The sequence below is a fragment of the Urtica dioica genome, chromosome 4 (assembly GCF_054948205.1).
Source record: "Urtica dioica subsp. dioica isolate 48M chromosome 4, U.dioica_male_clone48M_v1_H2, whole genome shotgun sequence".
NCBI classification, from domain to species: Eukaryota; Viridiplantae; Streptophyta; class Magnoliopsida; order Rosales; family Urticaceae; genus Urtica; species Urtica dioica.
The window spans coordinates 15,970,865-15,995,475 of NC_142759.1; the positions used below are offsets into that span (position 1 = coordinate 15,970,865).

Genomic DNA, 24,611 nt, shown 5'->3' on the forward strand with positions numbered 1-24,611 from the left:
CCAAGGTAAACGTTACTTTTTTTATCAAAGGAAAATTCTTATTAAAAGTTAGACTAGCCTTCAAATCTTTCTTTTAGAAAGTTTTGGCACATATAGAACAATCACTTTTTACGCATGAGGAACCTTGGAAAGCATTACTTCAATAGACATTGTACATAATAAATAAATAAAGTTAATAAAGGAAAGAAGATAAAGTGGCAAGTTTTTCCAATAATTAATATAGCTTGTTTAAAACTCGCACATTGGTTTGGCTAACCCTATAGTAGTATGTACCAAAATCTGAGTCACAATTCACAAATGACAAAACCTAGTCTGTTTAGAGTACCAAATCTTAATTGTCCATCTCTTGATTTATTAATTATAATCTGTAAATAAACAACTGTATATTTGGGATATATATTTTTAGGACAAAGTTTTAGATTGTAGCTTAGCTAGGTTTAGTCTCTTTATAGCTAGAGTATCACTCTGCATACCAAAATGAATACTTTGGTAGAAACTATCCGTATTGAAAGATCGAAAGAGACACGTGTCAAAAATCACATCGTACACGGTAAAGAGACAAGTGTCAAAACCACATCATACACTCTATGCTTTTTTTTTCATGAACATGCACAATATGATTAATAATAATAATCATACTATAGTGAATAAAAGCATGCATATATATAGCTAAGCTATTGACCATAAATAAACAAATGTGTGCACGCTTTGCTAAGTGATTCTGAAAAAGATGAACTTTTTTACGCTCATTATTCAAGTTTTACCCTTCCCGTAACTTATTTCTTTCTTTTACTTTTTTCTTGACAGATTATTAAAGTTGTCCATGAGAATATACTGATTAGACCATGAGTCTCTCTCGCGTTTGATGTAAGATTCTCGGGGAAAAGAAATTGTGTTAGTGAAATAGAAGGAAAGAAAGAAAGTGTGTTAGATAATGCAATTTACTCATGTCTCTCTTTTTTATTTATATTTCCGGAGATTAATCTACTTAATAAATTGAGAGCATGCGTTGCAAAAAAGTATAGAACACAGTTGTGTAAGAAGTACAGAGAAACTAAAATCCCACAATATATTTTGGACCAATGTACTCGATATTTCGTTTCGAAATTATACTCTCTTTTTTTTGGCTCAAAATTTCGAAATTAAATGGTGAAACGTGTCATCATTTAAGGCTGCCGTGTGGTACACTGCCCGATTAGCATGACGTGGAGCACTTGTCATCGTGACATAATATATAACAACTAATATTTGCAAAATACATAACCTGGTTTCCTATGCTGTACCTGTAGTACGAATTATTATCTGGGCCCATCGACAGCCCAACAGCAATTATTTGAATTTTTTTGTTTTTTGTTTTTATGCATGAAAGCATTTTTATACACTACTATTGAATTTCATTTTAAGTCTTTTTTTTTGTTTTTTTTTTTGTTACGAAAGTTCAAAAATATGACTTTTTTCTTTTGTTTTTCTGTAAATATTAGTCTATACTTTTTTTTTTCTTTGCTAATAATTGTTTGCACTATCATTTTTTTTGCTTGGCCCTGACCCTGAGCCATATATTACGCCTACGCTAATAAATTATATCTTGCTTTTCTCTGCGTTTTCTGAGTATATGTCTACAAGCTTGATGGGTCATTTAAATTCTCTTCGCCTCAAATTTTATGGTGTTTTCTCGAATTTCACGGTGTTTTCCCGAATTTCATGATATTTGCTCGAATTTGTTTGATTCACAATCTAATTTAGAGTTTTGTCTGTTATTAGTTTGATTAATACACGAATTTAAGGTTTTGTTTTAAATTTCTTTTTTTTCGGATGAAATTGATGTGAGATAAACTCAAAATCTAGGTTTTTGTTTGAAATTAGTGTGAGATATACTCGAAGTATAGGTTTTTGTTTTGATTTATATAGGAGAAGGTGAAATTAGTGTGATAATATGCTCGAATTATATGGTTTGTTTTGATTTTTGTAGTTGAGTTATGTTTCTTAATGCCGGTAAAAATACATATTGTTTTCGTGTACATCCATTTTGTTACTTAAACTTTTTTTAGGATGAAAAAACTACCTAATATCTTGTTTTTGTGTTGCCGTTACTACAAGCACCAATTTTATGGTCAAAATTTATCGGCTTTAAGTAGAGTGTATTTTGTAATTATTTATTTTTAAATAGAATGAGAAATTAAATAAATGAAAAACAAATAAATTGAATTAAAAGAGGGTTCGTATTAAAACAAAGAGCATAAAAACATCGACGAACATAAATTCCCAAATAAGAAATCCTAAATTCCCAAATTTCGACAATGGAGGAAGAGTCACAACCAGCCGACGTTGAAGATGTCGAGCTCGTAGAGGAAGAGTATCGCGACAAGGGAGAGCACGTAGATGATTTGCGGAACTTGAAGGACCCTCAACAATGATGGGCCGCCGTGAACTAGGTCTGTAACGACATCGGAGGTTAGAACTCTGATGGATATAGGGATGAGAGTGACCTTGAAAGCTTGCATAGCGACGACGACGAAGACGACGAGGACAAATTCTGATTAAGCAAATTCATCATACTATCCTAGTTCCAATTGAACATACTTGAAGCTTTTTAGTTCACAAAAGAAGCACACACATGATACCAAAAAACATACAAAACATCATCACACATGCTATCCTAGTTCCAACTACTTTCCATGTTATCCTAGTCGATACTTGTTCTGCGTGCTTCTACAATTCCAATTCCAGGTTGTCTAACGCTTGATATGTTTGCTTCTTCTCCAACAACTCATTTATATGTCTAAGTAGACCAGGAATTATCTGTTTCAATCGGTAGCACATTTCATGGTCAATCCAGAAAAACATAGTGCACCCACCTTCACTCTAACAAATTAAAAAATAGACCACCTTCAGTGTCAATCCAACCAGAAACGCCACAAGCACAAAATGATCATAAAAAAAACTTACATCTTTCTTGTAGCAGCTAATGAATCTCCTGCCGGGGTTCAAGTCAGTCCATGACATCCTCTGAACCAATGGAACACCACACTTGCAAGTCCCCTCGTCTCTGGACTGAAAAGTGGAATTCGTGAGAAATTGATCTCCTCTTTTCTCCAAGTCTTGTGGTCGACTCGATGCGCGATTCGAGCTTCTGCTGCTACTTGCAGACGATGACGAAAATTGATGTTCATTCATTATCGCGGCGAAGAAATTGAATCAGAAGAGAAAGTGAATCAGTTGAGAAAAACCTAAGGCTTTTTAAATATGGGAACAATTTAATTTGGGATTAATATTTAGTTTTCTTCCCATTATATAATTGAATTCTTTGTTTAAAATTTGACCCAATTCATTTCACTCGGATACACGTGGACTTCTGTTACACTAAGCGGTGCTTGTAGTAACGGTAACACAAAAACAAAAGAATAGGTATTTTTCCGTGGAAAAAAAAGTTTAGGTAGCAAAATGGATGTACACGAAAACAATAGGTATTTTTACAGGTATTTCCTATATATGTTTTGATAATATACTTGAGTTTATGAAATTATTAGACTTGTGAGTTATTGGAAAATAGACTTGTGAATGTGTTGGACTCATGTGTTAGACTTGTGAAATTCAATAGTTTTTTTTTATGTGAACTCGAATCGGTTAATAATTTTACACTTGTGAGTTTATATTTGTTAAACTTGTGAGTTTGAATATGTTAGAATTGTGCTTTGAATGGGTTGGAGAGTTTAATATTTTTATCTAAATTGAATTTGATTTAGCATTGAAAAAATAGTAGTTTGTTATGAAATTGAGTTTGAATTGTTTATTATTTTGTTCAATTAGGTGAAAGATGGGTTGAACAAAAACTCATGCAGGCACTGCGACAAACTCGACTATTCTAGAGTGGCACATACCAAAAGTCAATCCAAGCGGGCTCGTTAACCGGAACCCAAAGTGGATTATAGTGACCGAATTTTTACTAGCAAGGCCACTGAGTAACGCTACGACATTCTCTCGTTACGTAATCCAATCCTTGAGCATGGATTGAAGGTGAGCAAAAGTACCCAGATCGGAGGAAAATCCACAACACTATCGAAGACCATTCTTGGCATAAGTTTTGTGCCACATCCGAGCACAAAGCAAACATCAACTTCGTGTATGAGTTCTACGCGAATTTACCGGATAGCGTGAGAGATATTGTGACGGTTCGGGGCAAAAATTTCGACTTCAGCATTGGATCAATCAACGATTCCTATCGGCCCCAGATGTGGATTACGACAAAGAGGATTATCAGCGTTTGTTAAGAGATTGCAACCACGAGGAGGTGGTGAGGCTGTTGACGATTCCAAGAGAGAATTAGGTCACTGACAAAGGAAAGAGAGTACTCAAGCATGATCAACTCAACAGGTTAGATAAAATATGAATTTATTTTATTTGCGCTCGTCTTTTTCAAATCAAGCACTTCACCAGACTCGAGAAGGATCATGTCCACCTCTTGTATTGTCTTGTTCGAGGTTACTCTATCAATGTCAGTAGATTCATCTATAATTGGGTAAAGAGGATCGACTATGGTAATAAACGACATGAATCGTCGTATCCGTCAATCATTAACGGTCTTTGTCAAGAGGCTGGGGTAGGGCGCGCAAAATCGGACAAAATCAAGAAGGTTCAGGAGCCTATTAAAGATTCGACCATCGAGCGGTATAAGATTAAAGAGCCAAAAGAGGAGGAAGATGAACTACCACTTAACGAACCCGTATTGTGTTTACAAGCACTTTCTGTGATCAAACCCGCCAATGTCAACTACACTGCTCACGGCGTCCACTATCTCGTCAGCGGTTTTCAGAAAACACAACAATACATGCACCAACAAGCGCAATATGGCGCCCACATCGTCCAAATGAATGAACTCTACGCTTGATGAGACATCAAACAAGAGAATCGAGTGCAGTTTCCTCCATATCCTTATACTACGATTAATCCGTATCAACCACCACAATGGCCACCACATATGGTATCCCCTCAAAATATCTGGTGCCTCCACCACCACAATCGCCCGCGAATGATGATGACACAAATTTCGAGTGAAGTTTGTTTCTTTTTATGTTATAATTTTCAAGACTTGAATAATTTTTGTTAAGTCAATTTGTAAGTTATTAAGAGTTGTTCGTTTGAGACTTATTTTTTTATATTATATATTTTTCCTATTCATGTTATGAGATTGTTTGAAACTCGTTTGTTTGAGATTGCTTACGTATGTTATAATGTTTGAGATTGCTTATTTTCAATTCGTATGGTATAATGTTTGAGGTTTCTTTGTTGAAAACAGGTAAATGGATATTTTTGGTGGTACAAATTGGTTTCATGGTCACCAATCAATTTCTCGCCGCAACGATATATTTCTTTTCTGTGGCGAGATCACAAACATTTGTCTTTGTCTGATCTCGCCGCAGCGAGATTTTTACTTCAATGCTAAATATTTTCCTTTAATTTTTTTTTTTGTGTCCATCTCGTCGTAGTGAAGTAGAAATCTCACTGCGGCGGACCCTCATTTGACTCTGTCTGATCTCACCGCATCAAGATTTATGACTCGATGTGGCGAGATTTTCTGGAAATTTTTTGACATATCTCAAGAATATACACTTTCAAACTAAATAACATAAAATAGACCATAAGAATACATAAAATACATTGTCCTCGCTTTAATACAAAAATTGGATAATTATCCGAATGAAATAAATGAGAAACATCGTCACCATCGAAGTCATCGATCTCTTGATCAATAGGTGGTAGTCCGGATGTGAACAGCGGAATATTATATATGTCTTTGACTTCTTTGTCATCAATATTTATTGTTTTAATATGAATTATTAATGATAACTCTGGATTGATTGCATCTGAGACGAAATGTGAAATCTCGAAATAAGGTGTGTGATGTGTCTAATAATCATATATATAATAATACTATATAATATAATATATATGTACTTGGTATATGCTGATTATATATGTTATCATACCTAATATATAAAGTGTTATTTATATACATTCATGTGTATGTGTCTTTTTCTATATATATATATATATATATATATATATATATATATATATATATATATATAATAAATATGTTATGCGTGTTAGTTAGGAGTAGAACATTTCTCTTAGCTTTTATTCGGCAAGTTCTTATTTTATATATATATATATATATATATATATATATATATGTATATATGTATATATATATATATATATATATATATATATATACTCGTAATAAGAACAGAAAAAAGAATCTTTATAAGTTAGGGTTTTACCAAACAATTATAAATAGTTCTCTGTGTTGATTTTTTTTTTCTTTTTGGGACGCAATTTTCTTCCAGTGTCATAAAGTCTCAAGCCCTGCTATCACTCCATCTACTTTTTTGTTGAGCGATGCGGCTATCTAGCCTTTATTTAGTTTGAGTTTGACAAAACAGCCAAACTTTTCAAAGTTGAGGCAAAATAGCCTCAATGAAAAAAAATCCCCAAAATAGACTTACGCCCAAACAATACGACATTAAACCAGAATACACAAATCATTCATCGACGAAAAACCCTAAAAAAATCTCGATCGCCAAATCCTAGTTCGACTCACCAGAGTGATCGATCGCCATCACCATGATCATCGACGTCCATCGTGGTCCTCATCTTCATCGATAGCCGTCGCCATCTCCATCAAATATGAGCCCTAAATCGCCCTCGATTTCAAACATTTGAAAACTAGCCGACGACTTGCTTTCATCTTCGTCACGATCTCTGTCAAAGTCGCCGTAGAAGTCAGTCACAATCTCTGACATATTAGGTTAGTTTCATTCTCATGCAATTTTTCTTCTGAGCCTTCCTCTTTTTTTTTCTCTTTTTTTTTATGACTAGATTAATAATTCGGAAAGCCTAATTATACTTGTTTGTTATAGAATAGGGGATTAAACATTTTTAAATAACGATTAATTATTTTGACATTGTTATAGCAGTCTCGTGCAATTTTTCTTATGCTCCTTCTTTCTTTTCCTTTTTCTTTTTCTTTTTTATAAAGACTAGATTAATAATTTGGAAAGCATGATTATACTTGTATGTTATAGAATAAGCAGGGGCGGACCCAGGTGGTGAGCTCAAGTGGCCTAGGCCCCCCCTAAAAAAAAAAAAATTGGGCTAAATTTTTTTTTTTTTTTTTTTTTTTTTTACAGCCTAATTTCGGTTTTGCCCTCCCCCCCCTCCTTCCGAGTTTGGATCCGCCACTGAGAATAAGGATTAATATTTTTGAAATCATGTTTAAAAGTTTAGACATTGCTATAGAAGTTGGGCAGGGTAAAGACAACGGATGCGGGAAACAAAAAAAAAAGATGTTTGTAACAATAGCAGAGTCGGAACAAGGAAGTAGTTTGGCATTGTGTATTTACTGGATTAAAGTTTCTGAAGGCAATATTAAATTTATTTCCATTTTGTTGCCAGCTGGATTAACATTTGATTGGGATTCTAACTCGTTTGACTTCTAATAGATTAAATAATTGAAAATGTTTATTGTGTCTGACTTAAGGAGTTTTAGTATGTTAATACAAGATTAAAACAAATGAAGGCATCATAAAATCTTCTAAAAAATGTGCTGCCGTGTTTAGACAATGACATTAGTTTTAAAACAGCCATATAGAAAGTAGATTAAAATTTTTGAAAGCATGTTAAATTTATTGACACTGTTACATTATCGTGACAGTTGGCTCAAACAAAAAAAAAAAATTGTTGTAATAGAAGAGACAGACAGGCAAACTACCGTCACAGAGCATGTAATACATGTATGTAAATATTTATAATGTCAGATAATCTTTTGTAAATGTGAATCAATCTTATTTTCAATTTATCTTTTTGTGCACCCACTTATCGCACCAGATTTTCTCATCGGGCGAAAAACTTGGAATTGCAGCGCTAAAATCAATGTCCACACTCGACTTGATTTGATAAAAGCCATCAAATTAAAGCTAACAGAATGCCAGCGGGATGAGGTAAAGAAAGGGCCATTTGGTCGCATCTTGGAGATAGAAAATTTAGCATTCCCGGGAAGGATGGTGAAACAATTGCTTCTACGACAATTCCATTCTGCAAAAAATAACGAGCTGGCGTTCAACTTCAACGGACAGTTGGTCAGATCTGGCAAAACAATCGATGATGAAGACGAAATATCATTTGAAGAAGGGAGTCGTGGAGTATCCCTGGTTGACAAATTCCTTAATGGGAAAAAGGGCAAGATTACAGTTAACAGTCTTATCGCTATGTTCAATACCCCATTGGAAGCCACAGATGAAGAGAGGATGAAGCTTGCAAATCTGCGTAGCGTGTACATATAGATATTACATTGCCAACATTCAGTGTACTGCGATCCAATCCACTTAGAGATTATCGACAACGCTAAACATTTTGCGAAGCATCCTGGGGGGTTAAAAAGTTTACTGCTCTCTTGCACGACCTCAAATACCCGAGCGAAGATATCCATGCCGAAGAAGAAGAAAATGAAGACGAAGATACCGCTGCGTTAACAAGAATGTATTTTTTTGCTTTTTTTATTTTCAGTATGATATGCTCTTTTTACTCTCAGCCTAGATTTCATTATTCCCTTGGCTTGTCCTTTTATGACGAAAATAAGGAGTATTTTGTGGGTTGAGTGCCTTTTAATTCTTTTCAGTATGATATGCTCTTTTTACTCTCATCCTAGACTTCATTATTCCCTTGGCTTGTCCTTTTATGGCAAAAATAGGGAGTATTTTATGGCAAAACAATTTTGTTATGGTTGTTCGAGCGAAGCTGCAAGAAGATGTTCAGAACCGGATTACTTATGCTGCTTATTTTCCCGCGCGAACAGAATAGCAAATATTCTCGGATATTTGATTTCCGAGAATAACTTATTTGCCATAGATATTGTGATAACCTAATAAAGCTTCTTGTGGGGTCAAATTAGATTATACACTTGGTAAGTAAAGTGAATTCATGCCGCCTAAAATCTTTAACCGATCTCTCTACTTTGGAAATCTTCATCGACAACTAACTCTTCACTGTTACAAATACTGGCTTGCAGGAGAGTTCTCAAAATACTATCATGCAAACTACTTGGCTGTGGCGAAAAAGCGAGACTTTGATGGTTTGTACGACAAATAATTTATACGTCGTGCAATGTTAAAGTTTTATACCTTGCACGACATTTATGTAACTGTCGTACGACTTTCAGATGGATATTAGGATTGCAAGACAGTTCACGACTGTCGTACAAGCTATTTTGTGGGCGAGCCCCGTGAGGGTAAACCACGCCGCGGCTAGTCAAGAATTGTGCCTTCGCCCGAGCTGAAACGAATCAAGGCCGCGGTTAGACTCGGTACGACACTAATAAGAAGTGACCATATTTTCTTCGCTCAGAGGAAGAAACTCTTTCATTTTTTTCTTCCATATTTACTCGACGGCCATCATTCTATGATTTCTAGCTTTTCTTGTGGTGATCGAATGGGAAAGGGAAACAAAGACTCAAGTGGTGCTCGACGCGAATCAGTGCAACGCAAGAGGAATTAGATTATTTCGGTGCTCCTCTTCTTCTTGAGGTACTGAAACCTCAACTTTTTTTTTTTATTCCAACTTTTGACAGTAATTTTGCGTTTTTTTTTTTTGTTTTTTTTTTGTTCCTCTGAATTAATGATTTTTCCGATGATCGACCAGATCGACAGTAACAACAGAAAGCTCAAGTCTTGCACATTTCGATGAGTAAAGTAGAATAGTTGGACTTTTTTTATGACCCTTTAGTTGAGTTGGATCAATACTTGTCTCTGCTAGTGTTCTGGTGTTTCTAAGATAGATGGGGACATGGGGTTAAGTGAACTTTAAGATTGATATCTGCAGATTGATATTTTCGTGCTATTTATATAGCATATACTGCGTTTGGTTGAGTAAAGTGGAGTTGGATTTTCTGTAATCCCTTTAGTTTAGTTTGATCAATTGAAATTTCATTCCTTTGGCTGTTGATTATCTTTGGTAGTGAATTAGAATTTTATGGTAGAAAGGTTCGATTGATTTGTGACATTTATCCAAAATGGGTTGATAACTTTCTGCATTTAGAGCTCCCTGCGTTTTCAATTACTTAATCACATAGCATATACTTTTGCTAGTAATTCTGCTTGGGGTTATCCGAAAGCACTTGTTTTTTATTTTGTAAATTCTTTTTGATTTGTCAGGTTGCTGAAGAGGAGGACGATGACGACATGGATCTCTTTGGCGAAGAGACCGAAGAGGAAAAGAAAGCAGCAGAGGAGAGGGAAGCTGCTAAAAAGGCATCTTCAAAGAAGAAAGAGAGTACGTCCTAAAAAAAAACCTTGCACTTTCTATGACTATTAATTACAATGTGGAAATCAATATTATTGGATGAATGAATGCCTTGTCTCTTTGTGACACAACAACCGAATTTCTTTAGGTGGAAAGTCTTCCGTCCTTATGGACGTCAAGCCTTGGGACGATGAGACCGACATGAAGAAGCTCGAAGAGGCTGTTCGGAGTATCGAGCTTCCCGGGCTCTTGTGGGGAGCGTGTATGTTTTCCTTGACCTTTATAACTTTTTTTCCCCATAAAACATTAGTGTAATTTACTTGCTAATATCCAGGGGGTTCTTTTTTTTTTTGGATAAATTTGTTGCAGCAAAATTGGTTCCAGTGGGTTATGGAATCAAGAAATTGCACATCATGATGACCATCGTGGACGACCTCGTGTCCGTTGATGACCTCATCGAGGACCGTCTCACTGCAGAGCCCTGCAACGAGTACATCCAGAGCTGTGATATCGTTGCCTTCAACAAGATTTAAGTGCTTGCTGTATCATTAGCCTTGAAGGGTTCCGAGGCAAAGTGGTTAAAGATATGGTAATATTCTCTGCAACTCTTTGATATTTTGTTCTCAAGTGTTCGTGATTGAGTTACTGTCTGTGCTAGTCTTGATGTAGGGTTTTTTTTTTTTTTTTTTTCTGAATATAGAGATGGTCTTTCTGACTTGGTGGAAAAATTGGAGAGAGGAACTATGTTTTGATTATGTAGCTTGAACTGGTCGATAGTCATAGGCTCATGGCGAAAGTATTGCTTTCTTACTTTGTTTGAGATTTTTTTTTTTTTTTTTTTTTTTTTTTTTTTTTTTTTTTGGTTTAGGATTGAACTACCTCGCAGTTCGTATGTTTTTGGTGAAGAAAAAATTGCAACTTTTTAAATGCTCGGTATTGGGAGCAATTGAGAAAGAACGAGACTTAGATTGTGGCTTTTCAAGTTTTCTTTACTGGAACCGTATTAATGGAACTTAAATCGTTGGGTGAACATAGACGGGGACTGTTTGTTGTGTTTGCTTTTCATTCATTTGGTACTGTTGATTCAGGGATTACGATTTTTTTTTCTTTCTTCTAATTATTTGTTTACTCTAGAATAGATATGGTCTTTTCTGGTTAAGTTAAAAATAATGATCTGGCATTTAGGTGAGGATATAATATTATTTGCTTTAAGTTATGTGCAATGGGGACAAATTGAAGTAAGCTAGGATGCTTGGTCTTAGAGTGGGGTTGGGTAGTTAATAAGTATTCTGCCTGCCAAATGCCCAAGAGTTTTGAATTTTTATTTTTTATTTTTTGGTCGTCGCTACTTCTTTATAATAATAAAAAATGGTCTTATAGCTAAATAGTAATTTGATTTATTTTATTTCGTATAATAGTCAACATTTTGTAAATTTTCTGTGAATAACAACCTCTTCTTATTTACGGCACTCAAAATGACAAAAAAACTCTAAATAAACGGGAATGTTTTTGAGTATTTTTATTTTTTTAGTATCGTAAATAAGTTGAGGTGATTATTTATAAAAAACTTTACAAAAAGTTGACTATTTAACAATTCTTAGACTATCGGAGACTTATTTAGCTAATTGGACATATTTATTTTCTTCTATTTTCCATGCATTTTGTTGGTAGGAAATGCATACTTTTGATTTATTGACAGTATATAAATCGTTGTTTCGACAACCAGTCAAGCAAGCAAGATATTGATGAAGAGCTGGAGATACTCTGACCATAGCATTGGGGTCGTTGATATGCCAACTTCTAATTTAATAATTCTCGTGCGCTATTTTTTTAATTTGATCTTTTAGTACAGTTATTTGATATAAAAAATTTGAAAACAAGCTTGCATGTCCATACGTAACCCATCACTTGGGATTTGAATAATATATTGGATTTTAAGTTGATTTCAGATTTTTATGGTTTTATTATTTCTATTAGTAATTAATATTTTTTATGATTGTCAAGACTTGTACAACGGGTTAAAAAACGTTGTTCAATATCCTCGCGGCGGCAAGAAAAGATATTGATAATTTAATTTGTATCCAAAATTCTTGTAAATGAGATATATCAACTAAACACCTTAAAATCTCTATACAAATTTAAATAACGAGATAAATTTGGAAGAGTAAATAAACCTAAAAAATTGATTAAAACCTAAATAGAAATGTATATGATATAGGTGACGTGAAATCCATTCCGCTCCGCGTGATCATCTCCCAAAGACGAATACAAGAATCATAGAGAATATTAAACCAACTTGAAGCTCATCAAAAGTTAATTCGATAATCATTACTCGAGGAAGATATTATTAGAATCGAATATCTATCTTTCTTGAACCGCAAGCTCAATAAACCGGGCGCATAAGTTTCACCCATTAATATTAGAGAAAATGCACATTGTTTAATTTTGAGAAAAGTTTAAACAAACCCATAAGCATAATATCAAAAATACAAGAACTCGCACAAACTAAGATAAGTTTAGCTATCACTATCCGTAAATTAATATCCATATTTTTATAATCAACATAATCAACTCATATAATTCAAAGTTTTCAACCACCATTCTTGAGAAACTTGATATCCACGCAAAAATTATCGATAAGTATTTAAACACCGGTGACAATTCTCATGCATGGTAGATTTTACTAACTTACCATATTATTTTTTTTAGCTAAGTACTAACTTACCATATTAATAATTAATACTGTACGTAGTCTTAATTTTGGGTATTATATACAGCCTTTAAAATGGGGTCATTAAGTTAGTAATCCAATAATTCATCTTCATTCTAAAAAAAAGTTTAAGTTATATTTTATATTAAAAAAAATATCTCACAATACTCACAGTAAATTGAATTAAATAAAAAGTCATTTTACTATTTAATTAATTAAATTTACTGCAGATCTGGTGAACTTTTTTTTTATAAATAAAATGAAATTTTTGCTATAATTTTGAAAAGAATTAAGAGATTAGTTACTTGCAACAAATTCTTCATTAAAATGTTGAGATTGTGGATTTTAACCAATGTTTACTTCATAATTGTCCCGTGTTTTATTTTTATAGAATTTTAAACATATTTTCAGAACTTTAGCAATCATTCATGTTTTATATCTTTTAGCAATCATTTTTATATGCATGGAAGTCATATAATAGCTTAAAATTGTTTATGTTTGTATTGAATTTGAGATTTTTTTCCGATTTTTAATACATGGCCTATATTAGAATATAAAATATGTTTTCAACATAACTAATAAGTAGTCAAAATGGTTCCTATTATAGATTAGTTGATAATTTCACATCACCTTCAAAGTCGAGGTTGCGGGTTCAATCCTCACTCGCAGCAAAACTGCTTTAAAAAAAGTAGTCAAACAGCTTAGGTTTTAGTCTAAGTTTAAGGAAAGAATTTGTCTTGTGTTTTACAACTTTATGATTTTTGAACGAGTTATGATTTTTTATTATATTTTATATTTTCCCCTATTATTTTATTCATGAATGTGTAATTGTCTTTGAAAACAAATATATTTGTGTTTATCAAAGATTTTTCCTCCATTTTGTCCCCTTGCTTAAAACACAATATGACTTAAAAATTAACATACAATTCATAATTCTCCATTTTTTTTTGCTTAAATATAAAATAATTTTTGTGGTACTCAAATTTTTTTATTTATTTTTTAGAATGATCAACTAATAATTAGATATATGTATGTTGCATTACATAGTATTATAAGATTGTTCCTCCTTTCCTAACACCTTAAGCGTTTTTTTTCCCCTTTCTTTAGCTTCTTTCAAATTTAAGAACCATGCACGTCAATATTTTCATTAACACACAACTTTCACAGTTATTATCAGTTCTAATATGGTAAATTTTTTGTCTCCCGAAATGAAAGTTATTGCCTTCCGAAATTGAAGTTATTGTCTTCCGATGTAATAGTTATTATTATTCCAAAATGAGAGTTTTTTTCCAATTTTTTGACCATCCTCATTTGATAACGGGTTTCTTCGCTTCAAAATATTTTACAAATTTTCCAATAGGGGTAATTTTCTTTTCTTTATAAATAATGTGTCTTATCTTATTACTTATGTCTTTATTACCATTTCTATTGTCACAAGTTAACCACCAAAAAAAAGAACAATTTATTGGAGGGAATTTTTGTTTATATTTACTTGTTTCATTGTATCTCTTGGTTTATCCTTCATATGTTGTTTATTTTTATGTGGTTTATTTTACATTTTCACAGTGTATGTGATAGAGTATGAATTTTCATTTATAAAATTAAGAGCAATGAAATTAAGTTGGTTATGAATATGGGAGGTCCTGTTGGCAAACTGGAATGCTCCCTAATTCATTTAAGTTTATCTTGGCAGCCTCGACAAAACTTTGAGCCAAATTCGCAGCCAACGAAATTGAGAATATTGTTCTTTGTCTCAGTTCGTGGAGTTTGGATGTGAAGTTGTCTATCTACTTTGTGAAGTCAGATGCAAAGACGAAGTTTCAAGCTTTGAAAAGACACTCTTTTATACAGTTTTAGTCTTTGTCTTATATATCTAGTTTATTGTCTATTTTCATGGGTAAAGCTCGTGAGTTGGTTAATTAGACAACTCATGTCTTTAACAACTTAAGCTCTTTTCCTAGACAGTTAACTCATTTAGTTGGAGTTTGTAATATCAATGTGACCCATTATTTATAATATATAATCTATTTATAAAAAAAATCATGTATTATATTATTACAATCAATTTAAACAACAAAATTCACAAGTCTTACCATTGAATTTTTTATTAAACTAATTTAAAATAGATACAGAGAATGTTTTTATACATAAACTTGAGAAATAAATTCGCACGAGTCACAAATAAACTAATTAAATTAGTGAAAGCTTTCAAAGTTTAGAAAATGTAAATGGTGCCAAAAACAAAAAATGAATATACACTACACTCCCACAACTATAGTTCAATTACCACATGTAAAAATAAGCGTGATGCATAATGTTTGATTTAATAAAAGCTATGTTTGTTTGTTTGTTTATTTTATTTTATTTTTATTTATTTTAACTTCATCCTCTTATAATTACAATAGAATAGATCCCAGAGAGTTAGAGCAGATGCAATGCATTTCTTTTTATCTGTACAAGTCTTACATGGGACCATTTTCACTACGAGCTCCACGACATAATTATTTGAAAAAAAAAAAAAAATTTGAGGTGTGTTATGATAAACTTGGTGGCCTTTTTTAGAATATTAATGGTTGGCTTCTTGACTTCTTGCATGTTCACAGAAAGAAGCAGTAGTCAGACCAAGTAAGAACGCTGAATAGAGCTAACTCACGTGGAAAGTCATTATGAATGAACTCCAAGTTATATTCTTAGCATACTTACCAATTATATGGCGTACACAACCTCAGCTCCATTACTTCATGCAAAAAAGGGCATATATTGAGATAGATCTTCATTTGTGTTAGAATCTAGAGCCGCATCTAAAGATTCTTTTTAAACAGATGACTTGTTTGAGGAATTAAAAATTAATATTCGTTACACTAGTATAGACAATACGAAAATATTAAAATAATTACAGTTGTTATATGTGTTATTGACTTATTTTTTAAATCGGCAAATATTTTTTGGCAAGATATCTCTCAACTTATTATCCCAGTTTGATATTAGAGATCAAATATGTTTGTATGTGTCGTTTATGTCTATTAAACGATAAGTACGACATGTTGTTTTTCTTTTATTTTGTTTTTTAGAGAATGAAAGAAATGTATTGAATGAATTGAAAAGATACAAATGTATTTAACACTGATTAGCACAACTAACGAATCGAGAAAACAGGGAAAAGAGAAAGAAATAAAAGCTGACTCAACAGCTGACTAAACGAGATATAAGAGAATAAAACGACAGAAGAACTAGTGTCGTATTACTCCCCCTCAAGATGGAGGATAAATGTCTTTGAACGCCATCTTGGAAAGAAGTGAAGACAAATGTGGAGAAGCTAAAGGCTTAGAGAAGAGATCAGCCAGCTGGTGATTTGTCCTAACTGGTAAGAGCTTGATTGCACCAGACTTGAAATGTTCACGCACGAAGTGACAATCTATTTCAATGTGTTTAGTCTGTTCGTGAAAGGACGGATTCGACACAATTGTACTGCTGCTTGATTATCGCAGAAGAGTATAGCAGGCATCACTTCAGTCATGGACAAATCACGAAGAAGCTGCTGAAGCCACAGAATCTCTGACATCGATAAGCCAAGTGCTCGATACTCTGATTCCGCGGACGACCTAGACACGGTGGACTATTTCTTAACTTTCCAAGAAATGAGTGAATTTCGTAGAAAAACGCAGAACCCAGCCACTGAACGCCCCGTGTCTGAACAAGTCCCCCAGTCTGCATCGGAAAAAGCCCTGAAACAAAATAAAAGAAAAACAAAATGTCAAACTTATCGTTTAATAGACATAAATGACACATACAAACATATTTGATCTCTAATATTTGATGCGATTAGAATCGGCGATATCTTGGCCGTTGCGTTCTCACAAATCGGCCAGTTTCTCAATATGAAAATAATGCCAGCTTCACGTTGAGGCTATACCACTTCGCTTACTCTTAACAAATTTAAAATCAGAGTTTAAGCTCATCAATATCTAAGAGAGGCTTTTCGCTCTAGCACTATAACTCCCAAATATCTTCATTTTCCAAACTTTGTCTTGTTATATATTATAAAAACCCAATCAACGTGGTAACACATTTATTTTCCGTGATAAGCGTTTTAATCTATTAGCAGTAATATAATCACGTGGTAAGCTTAGCTTGTCCCTTTCATAGTGCCCATAACTTTGTCTTGGCAATAAATTATGCCACACATCTCAATTTCACAATAATATATGATTTGCTTACTTTTCTTAGTTACGTGCGTACTATATTATTTGAAATATATGTACTCGTTAGATGCCTTGAATGTTGAATAGTATAACAAATTAATTAGGATAACTACGAATAGGAATATATATGTTTAATAATATATTGAGACTTGCTATATAAATGAAGTAATAACATATGCCCATCATTAGTTGAAGAAAAACGAGTTTGGGGATCTCAACTTGCTTAAAGAAAGAAATCATGAAGAGTAGTTTGAGAGTTATGCAATTATGCTTTGTTGCCTTGGTGTTTGGGATTAGCACTGCAAATGGATTAGTTTCCTCGGTTATCATGAAAAAGATTAGTAAAATAAACCAGAAAGGTCCGTATTTGGGTATTGTGGTGCCAAATAATTTCGAGCTGGACCCTCTTTTGAGTTCTCCACGTTTTGTCGAAGATACGAAGTATCCTACCGTGGATTTTTCAGGTCTAATTAACCACTAAATTTTACAGAAATATTTATATCTGAGAAGTCTCTTTAGATCATATAATCATCTTCGTGATAATTAATATTCTGCTTTAATTGGTTTCAACAGGAAGAAGATTCCGAGTCGGCTTGCTGGAAAATCAGAAGGTTATAGTTGTCATGACAGGATTAGGGATGGTACGTATAAAACCCTAGTTTTCATGTTAATACGTAACAACTTGTAAATAATCATTGGCATGTATATATATATATATATATATATATATATATATATATATATATATATATAGCTTAATGCAGGTATAACAACACAGCTGTTGGTATCTCTATTCAAAGTAAAAGGTATTCTTCACTATGGAATCGCTGGGAATGCGAATCCAGATATGCAAATTGGTGACGTCACAATCCCAAAATACTGGGCTCATACAGGGCTCTGGAACTGGCAGGTGATAATATACTGTTTTGCTTGATTAGCAGATCATCAATTAATTAAATATAAACCCTAACCAAATGTTTTTTAATAGAGATTCGGAGACGGAGCGGATGATGAGCTGGCACTGGAATCATCTGGAGACTACACGAGAAAATACGGATACTTAGACTTCTCCGATTACAGCAACAAAACAAATGTTGACAACTTTCTCAACAATGTGTGGTATCAACCAGAAGAGGTTTTCCCAGTTTTTGGGTACCCTGAAGTTAGGCAACATGCGTTTTGGGTTCCCGTTGACTATAGCTACTTCCAAGCCGCCATGCAACTTGAGGTTGCTCTGACTTTTCTTTCATTTGCATTGATTGCCATGACACGTATATATATTCTGATCTGTTGACATTTGTTTAAAACTAATCTAACGGGTGATTTTCATTTTTAATTTCTTGGTTAAACAAAACTTCTAATAAATTAAGAAAACGTCAAAATAGTGTAATATATATATATATATATATATATATATATGTATATTACACTATTCATGCACCAGCTGTAACATGATTTTTCAACATAATTACGTATATTATCTATGGGGTTCATTATTTCCAGGATAAGTACATGTGAACAGCTTGTGCGTCATAGATTAGTGTAAAAATAAGTAACACACGAATATGGAATTGATTGCTATGTTTATTATTGATTCAGCCTTGAATATATATAGGCATATATGTACAACAGATTACACAAAATAATAGGAAACATAATAAACGCTACTAACAAATTAGCGTGATATACAAACTGATAGCAGATTATTAGGAAACTAATTAGGTACGTATATGGTGGAGTGAATATCGCTCAATACCCCCCCTCAAGGTGGAGCTGGTGGAGAGATATCGAAGACGCCCAACTTGTGTAGTAGACGGTGTAGTGTCTGGGCACCAAGTGGCTTGGTGAAGATGTCAGCAAGTTGATCGAAAGAACGTAAATAAGATGGCGAAATAAGTCCAGATAATATCTTCTCACGAACAAAATGGCAATCAATTTCAATGTGTTTCGTACGTTCATGAAACACGGGATTCTCAGAAATGTGAATTGCAGCTTTGTTGTCGCAATGAACAGTGATGGGTTGAGTTTGGGGAAAGCCAAGTTCCGACATGAGAGAGTGAAGCCACTGAAGTTCAGATGTAAGGGCAGCAAGAGCACGATACTCGGCCTCAGCAGAAGAACGTGAAACCGTTGGTTGTTTCTTGGTCTTCCAAGAAACAGGGCTTGAGCCGAGCATTGTGAGGTATCCTGTTGTGGAACGGCGAGTATTAGGACATCCCGCCCAATCAGAATCAGAATACCCGACAAGAGAGAGGTTACTAGAGGCAGGGAGGAGAATTCCATGGCCTATAGTACCTTTTAAGTAGCGAAGCACGCGGTGTGCCGCATCAAGATGAATAGAGTGGGGTTGTTGCATAAATTGACTGAGTGTATTGACAGCAAATTGAATGTCCGGACGAGTGACGGTCAGGTATAAGAGACGACCAATGAGGCGACGGAAGATGGATGGGTCCGGAAGGGGAGTTCCGTCAGTGGGGCGAAGTTTGAGGTTTTGTTCCATCGGGAATAAAGAGGGACGCGAACCAATCAGCCCGGAGTCAGTGAGAATATCAAGTGTATATTTTCGTTGACATAGAAATATACCCTTTTTGGAACGAGAAACTTCGATGCCAAGGAAATACCGGAGACGACCAAGGTCCTTAATTGAAAAGGAAGAAGCTAAGAGGTTTTTCGTTTTGTTTACAAAAACATCGTTGTTTCCTGTGACAATTATGTCATCAACATACACAAGAACGAATACAGATATTGTGCCACGAATATAGGTAAAAAGACTATAATCAGAAGTTGATTGACGAAAACCTCGAGAAATGAGGGTAGATGAAAGTTTGGAGAACTACTGACGAGATGCTTGTTTTAGACCATAAAGAGATTTATGCAGCTTACACACTCGAGTGTCACCTGTATGAGAAAGACCAGGTGGTAGTTTCATGAAGACTTCTTCATCCAAATCGCCTTGTAGGAAGGCATTATTAACATCAAGTTGATGGAGATGCCAATTTTGGATTGAGGCAATAGAGAGAAGAACGCGAACAGTGACTAATTTGGCAACTGGAGCAAAAGTATCATGATAATCAATACCTTCGACTTGAGTATATCCCTTGGCACATAAACGAGCTTTGTGACGTTCAATAGAACCATCGGGATTAAATTTGAGTTTAAATACCCATTTACATCCAATCGCGGTCTGTCCGGATGGTAAAGAACATAGTGTCCACGTGTTGTTGGTGTGGAGAGCGCGAAGTTCAGCGGTCATGGCGTCACGCCATGCAGGAGATTTAACCGCCTGAGAGTAAGTTTGAGGTTCGGAGTGAAGAAGAATATTCGTAACGAAGGCACGATGGGAGGAACTCAAGTGACCAAATGACATGTAATCTTGAAGAGGAAATTGAGTAGATGATGCAGAAGTGACATTACAAACATAATCACGTAGGTGTGGTGGGGGTTGACGAACACGATGAGGGTGATCATACCGATTTGTCGGGCACAAAGCTTGAGTCGATGAATTAATGATTGAAGAATCAATAAGTTCATCGCTGGTCGCAACGGAAGGTAATTCAGATGAGCTCGGGTCCGATTGAGAAATTGGTAATGAATCATCGTTATCATCGATGTGAGTGATGTTGAGATCGGTGGAAGGGTAGTTTGCCGAGATATCACGGTATGGAAATGTAGATTCATGAAAAGTAACATCTCGTGAAACATAGATTTGATGAGTAGATGGGTCATAAATACGATAGCCTTTCTGGCCGTATGGATAGCCAATAAAGATATATGGTTTGGCACGAGCATCAAACTTATGTTGAATATGCATGTTTTTGGCGAAACATAAGCAACCAAAAACACGGAGCGAAGAGTAAGATGGGACTTTCCCAACGAGAAGTTCATGTGGAGTTTTATAATTGAGCAGCGGAGTCGGCATTTTATTGATGAGATAGGCAGCGGTGAGAACACACTCGCCCCAAAAGGATAAGGGAAGGTGTGCTTGGAAGCGTAATGCGCGAGCGACTTCAAGAAGGTGACGATGTTTGCGCTCCACAACCCCGTTTTGTTGAGGAGTGTAGATGCAACTTCGTTGGTGAACGATCCCTTGAGTGTGAAACCAATGTTGAAATTTATTGGAGAGAAATTCAGTACCATTATCAGATCGAATGGTTTGAATTTGTGGAATGAAAATTCCTCCATCGCCTGTATTGATTTGGGAAACGGAGGATTGAAATTGACGTTGTATTTGATTTGTAAAATGGATGAACATATCAAAAGTTTGCGATTTTTGTTTTAACAGGTACACCCAAGTACAACGTGAATAGTCATCTACGATGGTGAGAAAGAAACGTGACCCATTTTTAGAACAAACCGAAAAAGGTCCCCAAATGTCGACATGTAATAATTCAAAACATTTCGAAGAACGAGTAACACTTAATGGAAATGAATTGCGCGATTGTTTTGCTTGAGGGCAAACATCGCAAATAAAATTCTTATTAGCAACAATATTGGGAAAATGCTTAACGAGGAAATGAAATCGAGAATGACAAGGGTGTCCAAGGCGTGAGTGCCAAAGATCAAATTTATTGGAGTGCTGAAATGAAAAAACGGAATTTATGAAATGAGAGACATCCAAGTAGTAGAGCCCTTGTTGCACGTTACCCCGACCAATCGTCGTGCTCTTCGCACGGTCCTGAAATAAACACGATGTGGAAGAAAATGTCACATCACAATTGAGTTGACGTGTTATTTGTGAGATTGACAATAAGTTGAATTTGAAGGATGGAATAAAGAACACATCCTTGAGAATAAGTGACGATGTACACTTGACGGTACCGATGTGAGTCACCGATGAGTACGAACCATCAGGTAATTGTACATAAATATTTTTACTTATAGAAGCATAAGAGGAAAATAGTGATAAAGATGTACATATATGATTAGATGCACCAGTGTCAATAATCCAGCAAGGAGATGTACACGAAAGCGATGTACCTGCTAAATGTGCCGAGTCGCTGTTGGAAGATTCTTTGGCCAAAAGTGACAGCAAACGGTTGTATTGGTCGGCTGTGAAAGAGGTTGCAGGTTGTACGGAGCTTCCGGGCGGTGGTCTCGAGTGCGTTGCAGGCGGTCCCGAGCTGCTTCGCTGCTGATTTTTGTCGGGGAAGCCATGGAGCTGGTAGCATGTCGCTTGAGTGTGGCCATGTCGGTTGCAGTGATCACAAAACGGCCTTTGGCGCTTTCCATGTGGGCGGTTGTATGGAGCGGGTTGCTTGGCGGCATGGAGGGCAGCAGAGTCGACGGAGACGGTGGAGCGAAGGTTGATTTCCTGCTGTTTCTCTTCTTGGCGCACAAGACTGTAGATGCGCTGGACGGACGGAAAAGGCTCCATCAGTAGGATTTGGCTCCGAACCGCCGAGTAGTTATCAGTGAGGCCTTGTAGAAACTCCATGGCCCTATCTTGATTTTGTTGATCGACTAGCCATTTCGCGTTACCACAAATGCACGGAGGCATCGAGACAATACTAGACAGTTCATCCCATAGGGATTTGAGTTGAGTAAAATAAAGAGAAACGGTCATACCGTCTTGCTTGAGCACAGAAATGGAGTGCTTGAGTTCATAGATCTTAGGAGCATTTGACTGCGAGAATCTCTCCTTAAGATCGACCCAAATCTGACTAGCCGTCTCAGCGTAGAGGATGCTAGGTCGTATCTCGGGAGAGACGGAGTTGAGGATCCAGCTGCTCACGAGGTCGTTGCAGCGTCCCCAATTGACAGCGGCGTTCGCATCGGTCGGCTTGGACGAAGAGCCATCGACGAAGCTGAATTTGCTTTTGGCCCGCAGTGCCATGGTGACAGCTCGGCTCCATGAACCGTAATTATCGCCAGTGAGGATGGGCGTGACGAGGACAGTGGACGGACTGTCGGAGTGGTGAATCGCATACATATTGGATTGATTCACAGATGGCTCAGCGGCGGTGGTTTCACTGGACATGTTTATGTCAGTAGTGTTGATTTCGCTAGACATATTGGATGACTGAGAAAAAAAAAACGTAGATATTAGACTGAGTAAAAAAAAACGTGTGATGAACTGATAAGAATATATTTCTTTCTGGACAAATTTTGAGTAACCAAAAAAAATATATGAGGAATAGCACTGATATGAAGATGATATCAGGAATAGCACTTAGTTGACTATAAATGCACAAAAATATTTGATTATATTAAAGACAAATTTCGCTGATATGATATGAATGTGTGATACTGATATGAGAATATGAGTAATAATGAATGCAATTACTGATAATAAAAGTAATGAGACATGCATTTATATGAATGACCGTGAAGAATCAATTCTGATGATAAAGCATATGCGCAGAGATGTGCAGCAGAAAAAGGGAAAGAAGAGACTGATATTTCTGCTCTGATACCATGTAAAAATAAGTAACACACGAATATGGAATTGATTGCTATGTTTATTATTGATTCAGCCTTGAATATATATAGGCATATATGTACAACAGATTACACAAAATAATAGGAAACATAATAAACGCTACTAACAAATTAGCGTGATATACAAACTGATAGCAGATTATTAGGAAACTAATTAGGTACGTATATGGTGGAGTGAATATCGCTCAATAATTAGTACTGACCGCTAATTAACATTACTGTCTATTATATTTATTATTAATTACCAACATTAATAAATATTACAATAAGTATATTGATTACCTATATTATGCTATCAAGAATGCTTCTAATAAATTAATCAAGGTTTCAAAGAGATAAGTTGATACGAAGTAAAATAAAATTGAATTGAGTTCACCCATGAGTTTGATATATGCTTGTGCCATTCATCTCTAACTATTTCATAAATTTATAACCATTTGAATGGTGTTGTGATTAGGGTTTGAAACTATTGAGATGTGTGAACGCAACAACATGCCTGGCGAGAGAGCCGAGGGTAGCGAGGGTGACTAGGGGCGTAAGCGCAAACATATTTGTGGACAACGCCGCGTACAGAGAGTTCTTGAGCGCCAAATTCAATGTCACCCCAATCGATATGGAGAGCGCGGCCGTGGCTCTCGTGTGTTTCCAACAAAAGACACCGTTCATCGCAATCAGGGCTCTCTCTGACTTGGCTGGCGGTGGATCCTCCGTCTCCAACGAGGCCTCTCTCTTCATTTCATTGGCGTCCCAGAACGCCTTCACCGTCCTTCTTAAAGCCGTTACGTTGCTCTCCAACCTACATTATTCTTGAAAAATCGCTTGTACTAAGATAAGAGAGACTAGTTCAATGTAATGGTAAACACTTTTAAATATCATTGGAGATGGGTTCTAGTAATAAGAGAAGAATGATAATATGTATAAGAAGTATTGTTGTGGAACCTTAATTAAGTTTGATTTTTGTTACA

At 35.4% G+C, this 24,611-nt stretch overlaps 2 protein-coding genes across 2 annotated transcripts; both read left to right on the forward strand.

Annotated features, from left to right (window-relative positions):
• The first annotated feature begins 8,060 nt into the window (after nucleotides 1-8,060).
• LOC149400820 (uncharacterized) lies at nucleotides 8,061-11,135 on the forward strand. The gene is made up of 7 exons (XM_089610517.1): nucleotides 8,061-8,325; nucleotides 9,068-9,130; nucleotides 9,484-9,581; nucleotides 10,209-10,326; nucleotides 10,445-10,558; nucleotides 10,666-10,885; nucleotides 10,997-11,135. Exons 1-6 carry the CDS (start codon nucleotides 8,061-8,063, stop codon nucleotides 10,827-10,829), a joined length of 822 nt encoding a protein of 273 aa, XP_089466643.1. The 3' UTR covers nucleotides 10,830-10,885; nucleotides 10,997-11,135.
• Nucleotides 11,136-17,398: 6,263 nt separating this feature from the next.
• On the forward strand, nucleotides 17,399-24,611 carry LOC149400821 (Phosphorylase superfamily protein). The gene is made up of 5 exons (XM_089612254.1): nucleotides 17,399-17,672; nucleotides 17,782-17,849; nucleotides 17,963-18,118; nucleotides 18,197-18,436; nucleotides 24,104-24,611. The coding sequence occupies exons 1-5, from the start codon at nucleotides 17,447-17,449 to the stop codon at nucleotides 24,455-24,457; spliced, it is 1,044 nt and encodes a 347-aa protein (XP_089468380.1). The 5' UTR covers nucleotides 17,399-17,446; the 3' UTR covers nucleotides 24,458-24,611.

What these genes read in the sequence shown, in the direction of transcription:
- LOC149400820 (XM_089610517.1), top strand. Translation starts at nt 8,061, where the DNA reads ATGGTGAAACAATTGCTTCTACGACAATTCCATTCTGCAAAAAATAAC. An exon ending in GATGAAGCTTGCAAATCTGC is followed by an intron (nt 8,326 to 9,067) that starts GTAGCGTGTACA and finishes ACTGGCTTGCAG; the next exon opens with GAGAGTTCTCAAAATACTAT. An exon ending in CGGGCTCTTGTGGGGAGCGT is followed by an intron (nt 10,559 to 10,665) that starts GTATGTTTTCCT and finishes AATTTGTTGCAG; the next exon opens with CAAAATTGGTTCCAGTGGGT.
- LOC149400821 (XM_089612254.1), top strand. Translation starts at nt 17,447, where the DNA reads ATGAAGAGTAGTTTGAGAGTTATGCAATTATGCTTTGTTGCCTTGGTG. An exon ending in TCCTACCGTGGATTTTTCAG is followed by an intron (nt 17,673 to 17,781) that starts GTCTAATTAACC and finishes TGGTTTCAACAG; the next exon opens with GAAGAAGATTCCGAGTCGGC. An exon ending in AAGCCGCCATGCAACTTGAG is followed by an intron (nt 18,437 to 24,103) that starts GTTGCTCTGACT and finishes TGTTGTGATTAG; the next exon opens with GGTTTGAAACTATTGAGATG.